We start from the raw sequence: 14,466 nt of genomic DNA, 5'->3' as shown, positions 1-14,466 counted from the left end.
ATCAGCTTCATACATAGAGTACGTGACATGCACCCATATAGACTATCTAGGGGAGCCTTTGAGGCCTTTCGACAGCTAGCTTTGGCAAGACATGAAACTTCATGGTATGCATAGGTCTAGCAATGGCTCATAGGATACGAAATTGACATAGACCATCTCCCCCCTTTCAATATGATGCTGACTACCCCTGCACACACCTCTCCCACATTGAGAGGAACTTGGTCATGTGACAAGACCTTTATCAGTTATACATGCAGCACACATGGATTTCACCCAAGCAGCCTCTTCCACCGAAGATGTCGTACTATAGGGATCGCTTTATGAGGACTATAGGGGATGGCTTCATCGTGAGACCAGGATACCTATATGTATACGTGCCACATGAGATGCAAGTGGCCAGCTCAGAGTATCCTCTCATTAGCTCGAGATTGAGATTGGTTATGGAAGGTTCAGATGTGGAGAGCCAAAGGAGATGTTGAAACACTGCTTATAGATAGGATTGTCCTAAAGCTTGGGAGATATGGAGGAGAGTCCTCAAGATGGTCCCTTGGTATGAGTGAGACTATGATAGTACTTGAGCATAGTTCCATGTCAAACTTTTTGCAAGAGAGTAGAGCGAGGGGCATTTTCACAGATGGATCTCATTGCTTTGTTGATCTAGATTGCAAGATCGCCATGCCATAGATTTGCAGGACATTCCTGCTTCCAAGACTCTAGGATTTGGACAGAGATCATCCATACATAGATGAGGATGAGAGATGCTTTTCATTGCACATGGGACCCTGGCACTGCTTCCACTTCAAGTCACATATGGTATGCCATTACAGGCTGTCTGATTGGTTGTTTACTCAATTGTTGTATTAGACTTTTATTGTCTTTGAGGTCCTATATAGGGCTAATTCACATTTCTACCTGGAGAGGGATTTTTTCTAAGGTGTTTAGTAATACATTTCTCTCTTTCATGAAAAACAAAGACAAGCTCCACCAATTTACCCACTATGGCAGCACAGAGACTCACACCCACTGGAGGCATAACTGTGTCTGTTAATACATTGGTTTTGCGAGAGAAGTATATACAAAACAATACCTATCAAATGTTTGGATTTCTTAGTAAAAGTTCTGCTGTTACAGCCATGGATTCCTCTTTGCATTATTGGGAAGCTTTTTCCTCAGCTGCATCTGTTAGGGCCTTTGACTTTGTTTTGCCTGGCCAGTTTCTCAAAGTCCACTCCTCTGCTTAGAGCTTTATTTGGACTTTTCATGATTTTATCTTGATTCATTAAAATGGCTTGCAGGGAAATGATTTATTCTTGTCGAGTATTTTGTGTAATTTGGGGGCGTTCGTTTCCTCCAGCATTTGAGATCTTCTGATGATGTATTTCGTTTTTCCACATGATATATGTCTTAGTCTTTTGTGTATAATGGGAGTATTTGGTTGCTGCAGCATCCAAGTTGTTTTGGTTCATGATCCTATCTTATGTGGTATCAGCATTGTTGTGATGAATTATTTTGATGACTTTCATCTTGGAGCTTTTTATTGCAATGATAGAAGAATGACAGGGCTCATTATTCTTTTAAGCAGTGGTTTTGCTGGCATATCTAAAGGGAAGGGAGGGAGGGAGGATGGGCTTGTTACATAAACTGATGCAATTCTAGTGATTGCAGCATTGAAGAGACCAGTCGTCCGAATGTGATGTTGAACAAAACAGGACCCCTACATAATCTTCATGAGGAAAAGGATGAGGAGTTTGCTTTTGCCAGGACTATATCACGTTTATATCACATGCAGTCCTTGGACTATCTATCAGCACCATGGGCCGTACCAGGCAAGGCTTTTATTTGCCATCTAGAGAAATCTCGTTTGCAGGAAGGTGACCTTCGCAGGTAAATGTTAATGGTCTATCAGATTGAGAGAAAAGTGTAACAAAAATCTCAAGACTGCATTATGCCTTGCATTTCCTGGACTGTCATCTATGTCATACAGCATCTATTTTTGGAACTGAAGTTATATTGATGTGAATCTGCTCATGTTATAGGTTCTTACAACTTCATGGAATAAGAATTGGAAATTGGTCTTCTAAAAAGAAAAAAAATTAGAATTGATCATGGAATATGGAACATCTTGAAAAATAGCTGGCTTCTTTGCTATGTAGACAAGAGTTGTTATAATTTGAAGTTTTTTTAATAACTTGACAATGGTACGTGCAGAATAGCATAGTGCATGTGCCGACATTTCTGCATTATTGACTTCAGACCTCTCGATATTAGAATAAGGTTACATCCTTATAAATTTCCACTCTCACTTCTTGGAACTCCATGCATTCTGACCTCGGTTTTCTCTGCATAATAAAGTCTACATTTGAGACATAAGGTCTGGCATGTAAAATAAGGCAAGCTGGTTGGGACGAACTTTTAAAATACACACAGGCTTTTGATGTGAATCTATTAACTTATATCTCTACAGGATTTGGGATAGGTACAATGTTGATGCTGACTCTAAATTGAGCCATTCTGAACTCATGCTAATGATGGAGGACATAACTGAGATCAAGTCTGGCCACCGGAATGTGCCTGAGGTTTGCTTCTTTCATTAACCCTGTCTATGTTTTCAACATAGTTAGAGAAAAGGCCTATCAACGGGCTATCATCCCTAGCTATATCAACCAAATACTTGAAACTTTCATTGTTTTGATATTGATGCTTCCATTACCTCTTGCTTGAGAGCCTTCAATATTTTTTCTACCACCATATGCATGCAAATAACAGCTGGACTTCCAAAAGGATGAAGTTGATTTGGACACTTGAAAGTGGTGTCACAGATTATGCATTCTGGCACTCTCTCTCAGATCTTTCGTTGGATCTGTTAGTTCTGCTCAAGACAATTAGAGGATCCCAAGCTAGTTCCCAGACCACTTGTACCATGATGATGATCTCAAAGAATCCATCGCACAGATTTGGGGGTCTAGATCATTTTCACTTGGCTTGGCAGCTACAGATTTGGATGAGAGCCTCCAAGAGATCAGTCCCTTATGAGAGGAGGCTTCAAGGAGGAGACATGACCTTCTAGAGAGGGACAGGATTGCTAAAATGTCATTGACAGCACTTTGGAGGGAGGAGGAGAAGTGTTCAGGGTGCATGGTTTAGCAGTGTTCCAAGAGGCTGGTCACTAGGAGGACAAGCAAGCATAATGAAGCATATGGTGGCTATTTTCACAAAGGAGGAGCTTATGAAGGCACTCATGGCCTTGCCTTCAGGCAAATGTCTAGGGGACAATGGATTGATGAGGATTTTTTCTGGAGTACTGCGATCTTATCAGCATGGGCCTTATCCGAGCTTCTTAAGAGATTATGGCATCAAGAGAGATCCAGAGAGGCTATCCAAGGGACTGATCCACCTCATTCCCCCCAGTGAATACCATTACTTTTCCTGAAACTGCTTATAAAAATCTTGCGAAGCCAATCAGCCTCAAATTGTCCCCTTTGATGTTGGACATTATCCACCCCACTCAGTTTTCTGTTCAAGAGTGCAGTATCATGGGACCTAAGCATCTTCATCTTGTGGGAATCCATTGCTCTTGATCAATCCAAGACCAAGTGTGCCTGTTGATGTCAAGGAGCTGTGTGACCCTTAGAGGGTACTATCTGGTGGATGGGATTTTGAGTGCAGTGGATTAGAGGAGTTGCAGCTATCTAATCTCCAAACCATAGTTAGGTCCGTACCAGTGGGTTTAGAAGAGAGAGATTTAACAATTAGAGATTAGTGAGACAAGGTCGGCTCTCCATTCTCCACCCCATAGTCAGGTCCTTGTCAGTGGGGCTAGAGGCAAGAGATTCATCGTTTAGAGATTAGTGAGAGAGGGTTGTAGCTCACCCCCTTGTCCTTTCTTTGTAGCAGAGCATATGACTTTTTTTTTTGACAGATAGATCCACAGGAATCAAACAGATCAGGTTTCCCATCCCCCAGTTTGATGAGCCCCTTGATGTGGAGTTTGTAGGTGACATAGTGGTATATTCAGATGGAGATGAGGGAAACTTCAGGACTTTGTTGTGGCCATAGAGACTTTCAGTAGAGTTTTTGGTGCTCTGACAGTTGGATTGGAGATTCCATGAGAACTTCACTTGGGTCCCTCATGGAGCTGCTGTGAGATACCTCTCCCTCAGCCCACAGCGTCAAGTCATGCTTGGATGCGTGTTGATAGCACCAGTCCTCACCTTCAAACTATGTCCGTCTGTGCCTTTTGCTTGTCTTGTACATAGTCCGTTTTCTTGATTATGAGCTTTGGCCTCAAGATGGGCCATTCTGCAAACTTTGGTGCCAGGTTGTGTTGAGTTGTGCATGCCGAGTGTGTGTCGAGTTGAGAAGCTCTGGTGAAATGCGGCACGTCACAGGCTCTCAGGATGCCTCCTAGGGGTTGCGGATGTGCCCTGCAGGGGATTCCAAGGGCCGGACCATCACACTTGTCATGTGGAGATTGATATCTCAAAGCAGCAACTAGCATCACTTCTCTTGAGCATCAAGTGGAAGCTCCTTTATTGGAGCACCATAGGACTTTCTTTAGTAGAGAGATTGGTGGTTTCCAATCAGGTTCTCCTTGTGACCATGTGGTATATCACTTCCTGTTGGGTAGTCTCCAGACTAGTTACAATTTACCAGCCAGAAACATGTTGCAGACTTAATAAATCGTCATTATTCATCCTCATGCGTTTCATCAAGATTCCACTATAAAGTTAAAGGCAAGTGGACACAACATGTAACACCTGGAGGCTGTCTCACTTGCTGGATTGGTAGAAAGGCCTATGTAGCAACCTCACAGATAGCCATGAAAGAAGAGATGAAATGCTATCAGAGTTTTAAAAAGTTGTTGAACTGCTTGGTGAAATAAACTGCTCTAAGGTCCAAGCTGAAGTCCTGATCTTCGGTCTCCTCATTCTAGGCTCTTTGGCTGTAGTCCAGACCCATCTGTACTGAGTGTATGTGTGTATTGAACAACCTTTGGACCCAATTGACCACCAGCCCTCTGTTTGAACATGTTGAGGAGAAAAGGATTTCCCCTTGGAACACAGGAAGTCAGACATCTTCAACACTACCTCCACTCATCCCATGATGAGGGAGTGGAGCAGGACTCCAGCAGATGTGACATCTAGAACCACCATTGCAGGACATTAATGAGGAACTTCAAAAGAATTGTACAGAAGGTAATAGTGCTGCAGAATCAAGTCCATTTGGTGCAAACCACAAGGACTCACCAAATTAGTGCTGACAGTATCCGCTGCCAGAATCTCTGGCCATATACATGGGGTGGTTGTAAATACACAGCTGTTGTATAAGCCTGGTCTCGGATAAGATTTAGATCCTGCTGAGCAGTGCAGTGGTCCAATGCCTGCTTTGGTAGTGGCACTTTGAGTTTGGCAAGGGAGGCAACTTTGTCTTGGCTGCTGCCTGAGACTTTGAGACCAGTCAGATTGATCCAGTTATCAAGCCTTCTGTCATCTGATCTCTCGTGTGTTGTTGTTTATTAAGCCTTGAAAAGGACCAATCACGTTTCAGAATCTGATAGAAAGCCCTAGGAATCCATCCTCACTTGGCATGTGTGAGGCTTTTGCTGAGAGAGAGCCTCCAAGCACCATCACCCATGCAGCAGCACCCAGAGGCATGCAATCTGTGATGTTCTCGAAGTTTGCATGCTTCCTGAACTTGAAGAGTTGCTTAACCACAGCATACCCATCCTTTTTCTAATAAAATAAAACTGGAGCAATCCATGAGTCAAGCGAGTCCGACCTTGAGCCATAAGTTGCCTTCCCACATGTCACATCTTGAGTGCCAAGTCTATAAATTGGCACCTAGCAAAAACAACAGACTTCTGGGCCACAGCGAAGGTTGGCAAATTGAACATTTGCGTGCCTTGACTTGCCATTCATATGCGTCATGAGAAACTCCAGTTCAAAAGTAGAGCTTGTGTTTTTATAGATGACTGGACGAGTTTGTTCACTGATTTGTCAGATTAGAAAGACAAAAGAGATGATCACTGAGGTAACAAGGTGGTTGTGTAGAGGACATTGAAGGTTTGACAGCAGGCACTGGTGCACCAAAAGAAAAAAAAAAGAAACATATGGTTAGTCCTAGAAAATCTATAAAACCTTCCAAAGGTGCTCAGCATTGCCCTATTACAGGAGATTGAGTTTTCATAATCTCTCTCTGAATTAAACCTGCACGTACAATAGACAAAGTTTGCTGGGTGTAAACCTCATTTGCATATCACCCGTATGGTGCAAAATCATGTGAGAAGGTGGTGTTGTCACGTGTGCCAAGCTGACAAAGGAGCTATTGTTGTTAGATGAAGGAGGCTAAACAGAAACAGAAATGGTATAGTTTTGAGGGCCTATGCTTGTAATCTTGCTCGCTACTAGTCATCTATGGTTCCTCTCCCTTATCATCTTTATCCAGGATTTCTACACTTTATTTTCGCTTCTGTATGATTTCATTCAAAGTCGATGGAAATTTTAGTTGTTCTTATTGGCATGTAGAATATATAAGGTTTCTTACTGTTGACCAAGTGAATGTAGCCTTTAGCACAGCACTCACTTGAAATTATTGCAGATCTTGCTGAACGATACATTCAAAAAGCTGGATGCTAATGGAGACGGCATTATCGTCTGGACTGAATTTCGAGATTATTTCCTACGTTATGGCCTCGAAATCCAAAATTTGTGATACGTGAAGACATGCAAAACCTGTGGCTCATACAAAGCATTTTGCACTGCATCAGTTCCACTTGCACTCGCCTGTTTTGCTGCCGACTTTCACCGGTCTCTCTAGGGATGACCGATCTTTCGAAGTTTGTGTGTCGGAAAGCATTTTCTCCATCGGTGGCAATGTCATGTAGGCAGGAATCAATTTTAAGAGTGACATTTCTTTTCACCGAGTCCACGAATCTAGCATTTTATGACAAGACATAGGTACACCGAGTCCACGCATCTAGCATTTTATGACCAAACATAGGTATTGATACCAGGGACAAAATCCTAATGACATCCTTGTATTATTAAAAAAAAGGACCGAGGATTCTACAACGCAAAGGCCTTTCTGGCTACCCTCAGAATTCAGATATTGCACATTATCCCCAAAACTAGAAGTCTGGAGAGGTTTCATACTTACGTGGTTGGGGAGGTGACAGGTCTCTTTTCCATGGCTAGGCCTGACAGATCCTTCAAAAACTTATTCTTGAACTTGGGCCTTTCATATGTTATAGATAAAAAAACACTTAATGCATAAGCCAACTCACTGGTACTTATAACAAGGATAGTGGTAGGCTTGTTCCATAGCATTCAACAACTCATTCATGAAGCCAGGACGACCTCTTCAATGCAAAAGCGACTTCACTCGTGTCATCATTGTTGCGGGAACATAAAATTTGTAGCCTAGTGTGCTGTTTTGAGTGAACAAAATTCCGCAAGGCATAAACTGACCTACGCGCCCACCCACGATTACACTTGATTGCTTGCATGTTGTCTGGAGAGAGAGAGAGAGAGAGAGAGAGAGATTGGCCGTCTGACCTGCGGGTCTTGGTCGCCATCGTCGCCCGTCCGCCCTGCGTGTGGGGGTCCTTGCCGTCGCCTTCCGACCTGGGTGCCGTCACTTGTCCGCCGTCTATCAGCCGCCTGTCAGCTCGCCACAGGTAACAGATTGCGTGCGACAGAACAGGGCCAATTGATTTCTCCTTCGCCTCAGCGAGAGCCAGCATCCAGCGTTCGAGTCTGCGCCCCTGTCTTCTGCTCCCTGCGTTTGTGCCTGGCACGCACCAACTTGTCCTGCGTCCCGCCTTCTTGTGATCGTGTTGTTTGGCAGCCTGGAGGTAACGGCAGCACGACTCTGTCCCTGCTGACATCAGAGGTTGCCGACAGGACATTTTCTTCTTGCACGTGCAATCTAGCCCTGCACACTGAGGCAGAGTAGCCCTGCCACTGTACACAGAGAGAGAGAGAGAGAGAGAGAGAGAAAGAGAGAGAGAGAGAGAGAGAGAGAGAGAGAACGCACAACAGGAGATCAGCTCGTCGTACACGATGGCTGGTTTGGATCTGGATTTCATAGACCAAACGGTGGCAGCACTTGGCCCGGACTCTGATGCTGAGGAACCAGAGGATATGGTTCCGTGCCCTGAAGAATTGCCCCCGGGTCCTGACATCCAGCCTGCGGGTAAACGTACCAAGCATACCCCGGAAGAGTTAGGTGTTATTCCGGATCGTTCCTATGCGCAGGTTGCTTCGGATTCTGTGGACTCTCAGGAGGTGGACTGGGAGCATCTGTTGGAATTTGCCAACACTCTGCTTGGTGAATATGTTCAACATAATCAGGAAGCCTTCTCTGACTCTGCTCCAGACGATGTTTTGGAAGCTACCGTCGACCCAAAAACTGTCCTACGCTCCTTTTCGGTATTTTATGATCGCGCGGTGATACTCTTCTTCACTGGTCGCATCCCGCTGCTTTCCCGTATTCGCCAATGGCTGCAGAGTCTGCTACAAGGGGAATGTGTTGAAGAGATTTTTGTTGGATCCGGAGGTTTTTTTGAGGTCCTCTTGAAAACAGAGACGCACCGTGCTGCTCTCCTGTCTAAACTGCCTTTGTTTTTTGATCGTCGGTTGGTTCATGTGGTTCCATGGCGCCCGATGGCAGATTTCCAGCGCCTCCTGCAACGTGAATGCCCTGTGTGGGTAGAAGTGGAAAATTGTCCGGCTGTTTATTGGCCGCTATTGAAGGATGCTATGGCAGCTGTGGGCACGGTTCTGGTCCCTCCTAGTCTCAGGGCTGTGAATCGCAACCGCTTGTGCATGTTATGGGATACTGCAAGGAAACGGCCTGCGTGGTTACGCCTCAATTGCTCTGGCATGCATCCGTTACACTTTCGTTTGAAATGGGGCAATTTTGCAGGCCATTGCTTTTCCTGTGGACAGTTGGGGCACTTTATGGCTGAATGCCCAGAGCAACAACACGTTTCAGATGCGGGTCATGTTGCTCCGCCCATGGAAGATATGGTGTGTGATGCTCCGTCGTTGGATACTATCCACCCGCCCCAAGTTCTGGCCAAAGCCAAACAACAGGTTTCGGGTCTGGATTCCCGTGCCACTGATTGGGTTGAAGTTCGTCCCAAAAAAGGCAACAGGATTGGTGCTGGCATGGAGAGTACTGTGCCTACTACCTCACAACATATGCGCAGGAAGGAAATGATGTCTTCCGAGCGCTCTGCTCCTGCTATGGTTTCTTCAGCTCCCCGTCATCAGCCCGCCAGGAAAATGTATTCGGATCGTCTAAAGGGTCCACCTGCCCAGTTGGCTTTTGATACGAGAGGCAACGTCATTTCTCTATGGGACCGTCGTTACCCACGTTCCAACCCCAAGCAAGCAGATATGCCATCTACTTCCAAATCTGGTCCTCAGAACTCTTTTGCGGTGTTGGCAGATTTCTTGGATGAGGGAGTCCTGGACATTCTCGCCGACAAAGTCAAATCGAGGCAAGCTGTGCCTCGTACTTGATTGTGTTTTGTATACACATGAAAATAGCCACGTGGAATGTGCGAGGAATTTGTTCTCGCCACAAGCAACATGCCATGTGGACTGCATTGTATGAGAATCAGTGGGATGTCCTGTGCGCTGTTGAGCACAAGAGTCACGGTGATGCCGGTAAAGTTGTGGATTGGCATGGCTTTCGTTTGTTCTATTCAGGAACACAGGCCATGCATTACTCGGGTGTGCTCATGATTGTACATGCCAAATATCAGCCTGTTCTTATTAAAAATGATCTTCATGGCCGCTTTTTGATGGTTGAAATCTTATTCGAAGGGGAAATCCTATGGTTACTTGGCCTTTATGCTCCGAATGATTCGTTATCTCGTCGGGAGCTTTGGCAGACTTTGCAGACTTCCTTGTCACTTGGCAGACGGGGCTTCTTCATGGGGGATTTCAATATGTGTGTTGATTCTTCCCAGTCTACATCGGAACACTCGGTCATGGATGCGCCGGAAAGTCGTATATGGCAAGAGTTGGCTCTTGCTGTTCTTAAGCAAGATCTTTGGTCCTGGCTACACCCGTCTTCTCCAGGCTTTACTTTCCATTCGGCCCAGTATGCCACAACATGGTCGCGGTTGGACCGTATATATATCATGCAGAATGATGATTTTCTGCCTGAGATGCTCGAAATAAAAGTGTTGCAGCAATATGTCTTGTCGGACCATTTCCCTCTGTAGTTCGAGTTGCTTGCACAACCCATTGCCCCTTTCAAGCAATTTCTGGAGAGACTCCCTTTGCGTTTCAACTCGTCCTACTTAAAGCATACAATTTTCCAAGGCTATATGCAGCAATTGCTTGACAGATTCTTCTTGGACTTTTCCTCTCAGGGCACTGCGTCATATGAAAGATTGCTCTCTAATGTGCAGCGGGTTGCTCGGCAATATGGGATCTATCATGCCTCTCTTTGTCGGCGCCGTCGATAGGCAGCGGAGGACCTGCTGGTTTCGGTTCGCTCCCTGCTGGTGGACACTCCGGATGATGCATTTCTGCTTGCACTAGCCATGCGGGTGGCCGATCTTATTGAAGAATTCCAGTTAAAATCGTATCAGCAGGCCAAATTGCAACATCTGACAGAGACTTTGCAAGATAGTGCATGTCAGACCCATAAGTTCTTTCGAGCTCTCCACGCCTCTCCTGCTCGAGAGAATATGACCAGACTCCAGGATGCACAAGGCCACCTTATCCTGGATCCACAGACTATTGTGCATATGTGCAGGAATTATTTCCGTGACCTTCTCAGTTCCGCTTCTCCACCTTCCGCCCAAATTACTCAGGCCCGTTCGGTTTTTTATGACCTCGTACGCAATCAGCTTCCGCAGGACATGCAAGCTACTCTGGAGTCAGATATTGGTGAAGCAGAGGTTATGGATGTCCTGTTACACTTGCCCAAAGATAAAAGTCCGGGTTGGGATGGTCTCACCAATGAGTTCTTTGAAGCTTTCGCTACCCAACTGGCGAAACCATTGCAGGCCTTGTTTCAGCAGGTGTGGGAAACGGGGATCATGCCTCCCTCATGGAAACAAGGACTTATTAAACTACTTCCAAAAGTTCCTTCGCCATCTAAGTTAACACAGTGGCGCCCCATTTCTTTGATGGGTTCAATGTACAAAATCTTTTTCAAAGTAATGGCGAATCGGCTCCATAAGCATCTCCCTGCCCTTGTGCACCCTCTCCAGTATGGTTTCATTAAGGGCCGAAATATTCTACACAATGTTTTGAATGTCCAATTGGCCATTGATTATGCCCGGCATTCTAATCAGGAGGTGGTACTGATTCAACTGGACCTGGAAAAGGCTTTTGACTATCTGGACTGGTCTTTCGTTGCTGACCTTAAGTCTGCTATGGGCTTTGGTGCTCGGATGTCTCGTCTGATCTACACCATTAGTGCTGCGGCGTCTTTGCGAGTCATGCTGAACGGAGGTGTTACTGAGCCATTTGTCCTTGCTCGTTCTGTCCGACAGGGGTGCCCTTTGAGCCCTTTATTCTTTGCCCTTGCGACACATCCAGTTCTTTCCATGTTATCACATATGGCCGCCTCCTCCCAGTTGGCCGGGCTGTCGCTTCCTACAGGACAACACTTCATTAGCCAATCCCTGGCGGATGATACTTTTATGATTTTGCGTGCGGACAAGGATAACCTTCGAAAAGCATTGGATGTTTGGGGTCTCTTTGGTCAGGCGTCAGGCCTTCGTATCAATGCGCTTAAATCAGCCATTCTAAGCTGCACGGAGTCGGATTTGCAGTCCTTGGACTGGCAGGGTCTGGTTGTTCCTCGAGGTTCCATTGTCAGGCATCTTGGATACCCTTTGGGTGTTGATGTTCCCCCAACGCAGCTTCTGCAGTGGATTTCTCAGAAAATGGTGGCCAAGTTTATGTATTGGAAGTCTCAGGCCTGGCCTTTTCATGTTCTCCTCAAAGTAGCCCAGATCATTATGGTGCCCATGCTCACATATTTCTTGCCATTGTTGCCCTGGACTCCTACGACTCTGAATGCTCTCACTCAGTCTATTCGCTTCATGCTATGGAAGGACTCGTTGCATGCAGGTATTTTCTGGATCTCCTGGTCGCATGCGTGCACCCCCAAACGCATGGGTGGCGGAGCTATTTTAGATGCTCAAACTCACATGCAGGCACTTCGTTGGTCCCTTTTCCGCGCCATGTGCTCGGATGTTCATCATCCGTGGGTCGCTATCGCCCGTTATTTCCTCGAGGGCCATGGGCTTCGGTATGGCAATACCCAACTCCGGAGTTCTTGGTGGCACGTTCTGAATGCTGATTCGCGGTTTTCCAGTTCTTCTTCATCGCTGCTTACTCATTTGGTGTCTTCCTGGAAACATGTCCTTCAAAAGGCTCAGTGGTACCCACCGGAGGATCGCTTGGCTACTAACTCTTTTCAATTGGAATTACTGACAGTCTCGCGTTTACTTTCGTGGGAAGGTAAACATGAGCTTAGACCACAATTCAACCGAATGGCACGTTTGGGCTTGTCTTCAATTGCGGATGCCACTCTTGCCAGTCGCAATGTGCTTATATCGTTTCGTACTGCTAGGTGGCTTTTCAGGATCCGTCGTGGATACAGGCCTTTATGGGAACAGCTTTTGACGGTGATCCAGAGCAGACAACCCTTTCCTGCTCTTGCTTCGGATCATCCCTGGCAGGATTGGGACCTACAAGGCCGGGTGCATTTGAGCAAAGCTTCTGCTAACCAAGTGTATCATCTTTTGATTAAAGATAATCAATGGCTAGTTACTAAAGCGAATGCTTTATGGGGATTGTGCAAATCCCGGTCATGGTGGAGGGCAATTGTGATGGAGGGCTGGGTCAACAAGACACCCTTTAAATACAAAGTCTTTCTTTGGAGAGTGATGATTGGGGGTCTTCCGCTTGCTTCGGCTCTTTCCAAGCGACGAATCTCCAATGGCACCTGTTTCTTTTGCACCACTACTATGGAATCCGCCCGCCACCGATTTATTTCTTGCCCCGTCGCTAAGAAAGTCTGGTTATTTTTGTCGGCCGTTTGGCGAGGGGTGGTTGGTATCACACTGCGCCCCTTTGACTGGGTTTTGGGCCAGCCCAAATACCCTACTCCCACACAGCCACATATGAAGCTCATGTATCACTTTCTTCGATACTGGGGCTGTTGGCATAACTAGACCATTCGGAATGCTTTTCTGTTTGACTCCACCCATAATGTTCAGCGGCATATTGTGAGGCTTAAGGGCCTCTTGTATTGGCAGTTAGCTCTTCTCCATCGTTCTGATTTGCTCTCTACGGAGGACTTCCGTCCTTGGCATATGGCAATTTCCTCCGCATCCTTGCCATGAAATTGTAACTTGTAGTACTTAGCACCTCTTCACATGATGGCTTGGATTGTCGTCATGTATCTTGTAATCAAGTAATCTTGTATTTTCTTTCGTAATTAATACAATTACCTTTTACGAAAAAAGAGAGAGAGAGAGAGAGATTCATTTACAGCCCCTCACATGTGCATGCCCATGCACTCGCATATGACCTCACATGATACGAGCCCTTGAGGTTTACATGCACTTGCCCATGATTATGCCTAACTCAAACTGCTCGCATGTTGTTGTGAGAGAGAGAGAGAGAGAGAGAGAGAGAGAGAGAGAGAGATTAATTTACAACCCCTCGCATGTGCTTGCCTAGGTACCTGCATATGACCTCGCTTGATACTCAGACCCCTTGCATGCACTTGCCCACGATTGCGCTTGATGTTGACTGCACGGATGTTGTTGGAGAGAGAGAGAGAGAGAGAGAGAGGCATTTAATGTTGGGTGACCTTAAGCTTAAGATCAATGCTTATTACTATTACTCTTAAGTACTTGTTTCTTGTTGGATTGGCAACTTTGATTTTCTTGAGCTTTAGGAATTTGGAAAGAAGAGGAGGTGGACATTGATGTCTCCAAGATTTATGCAACCATGGTGTTAACATATGTTTAGAGAGGCCTTTCATGGTGTAGCCATAATATCACATACACACATGCACGCACGCACGCATGCACAGAGTTTCATGGCATGTATTGATATATGTATCTCAACAAAGAAAGGAAGGAATGATCATATGCATTTTAACACAAAGGGCAAGTGTAGAGATAGTACATTAAACAAAAAGTGAAGCAAGATATGTACTTATGTTAGTATATACATTACCACATGAATATATAGTTAGTGGAGGTATAATGAAGATTTTTTTAAAACCAAAAATGGGTATGATGGCTATAAGGGCAATTGAGAGTCAAATTGTAATCAAGGCTAGGCAATAGCAAGTTCAATGGCTATGATAGAATGGTAGCATAAATAATGACTATATAATATAATGTATGAAGGCTTAGACTACTATTGTTAGCTATTAAGTTAGTTTATGTTTTATTAATATTAATAATATTGA

General features: G+C 45.3%; 1 protein-coding gene across 8 annotated transcripts in view; it reads left to right on the top strand.

Moving 5' to 3' along the window:
- LOC148017636 (uncharacterized) overlaps positions 1 to 14,171 on the top strand; it is a 145,975-nt gene extending 131,804 nt beyond the window's left edge. For 3 of the 8 annotated variants that reach the window (XM_087663435.1, XM_087663437.1, XM_087663436.1), the window contains exons 11-13: positions 1,666 to 1,884; positions 2,465 to 2,576; positions 6,598 to 7,388. In XM_087663435.1, the coding sequence (XP_087519561.1) occupies positions 1,666 to 1,884; positions 2,465 to 2,576; positions 6,598 to 6,711 (445 nt within the window). In that variant the 3' untranslated portion in view covers positions 6,712 to 7,388. Of the gene's footprint in view, positions 1 to 1,656; positions 1,885 to 2,208; positions 2,275 to 2,464; positions 2,577 to 6,597; positions 7,390 to 13,724 lie in introns of those variants that run through there. The other 5 variants (XR_015687957.1, XM_087663440.1, XM_087663441.1 and 2 more) reach the window with 5 other exon arrangements.
- The last annotated feature ends 295 nt before the right edge of the window (positions 14,172 to 14,466 follow it).

The sequence above is a fragment of the Lygodium microphyllum genome, chromosome 22 (assembly GCF_053477565.2).
Source record: "Lygodium microphyllum isolate KBCC chromosome 22, Lygodium_microphyllum_v1.1.10, whole genome shotgun sequence".
NCBI classification, from domain to species: Eukaryota; Viridiplantae; Streptophyta; class Polypodiopsida; order Schizaeales; family Lygodiaceae; genus Lygodium; species Lygodium microphyllum.
Note: the sequence above shows the minus strand (reverse complement) of the source record. Positions and strands in the feature narration are given on the sequence as shown.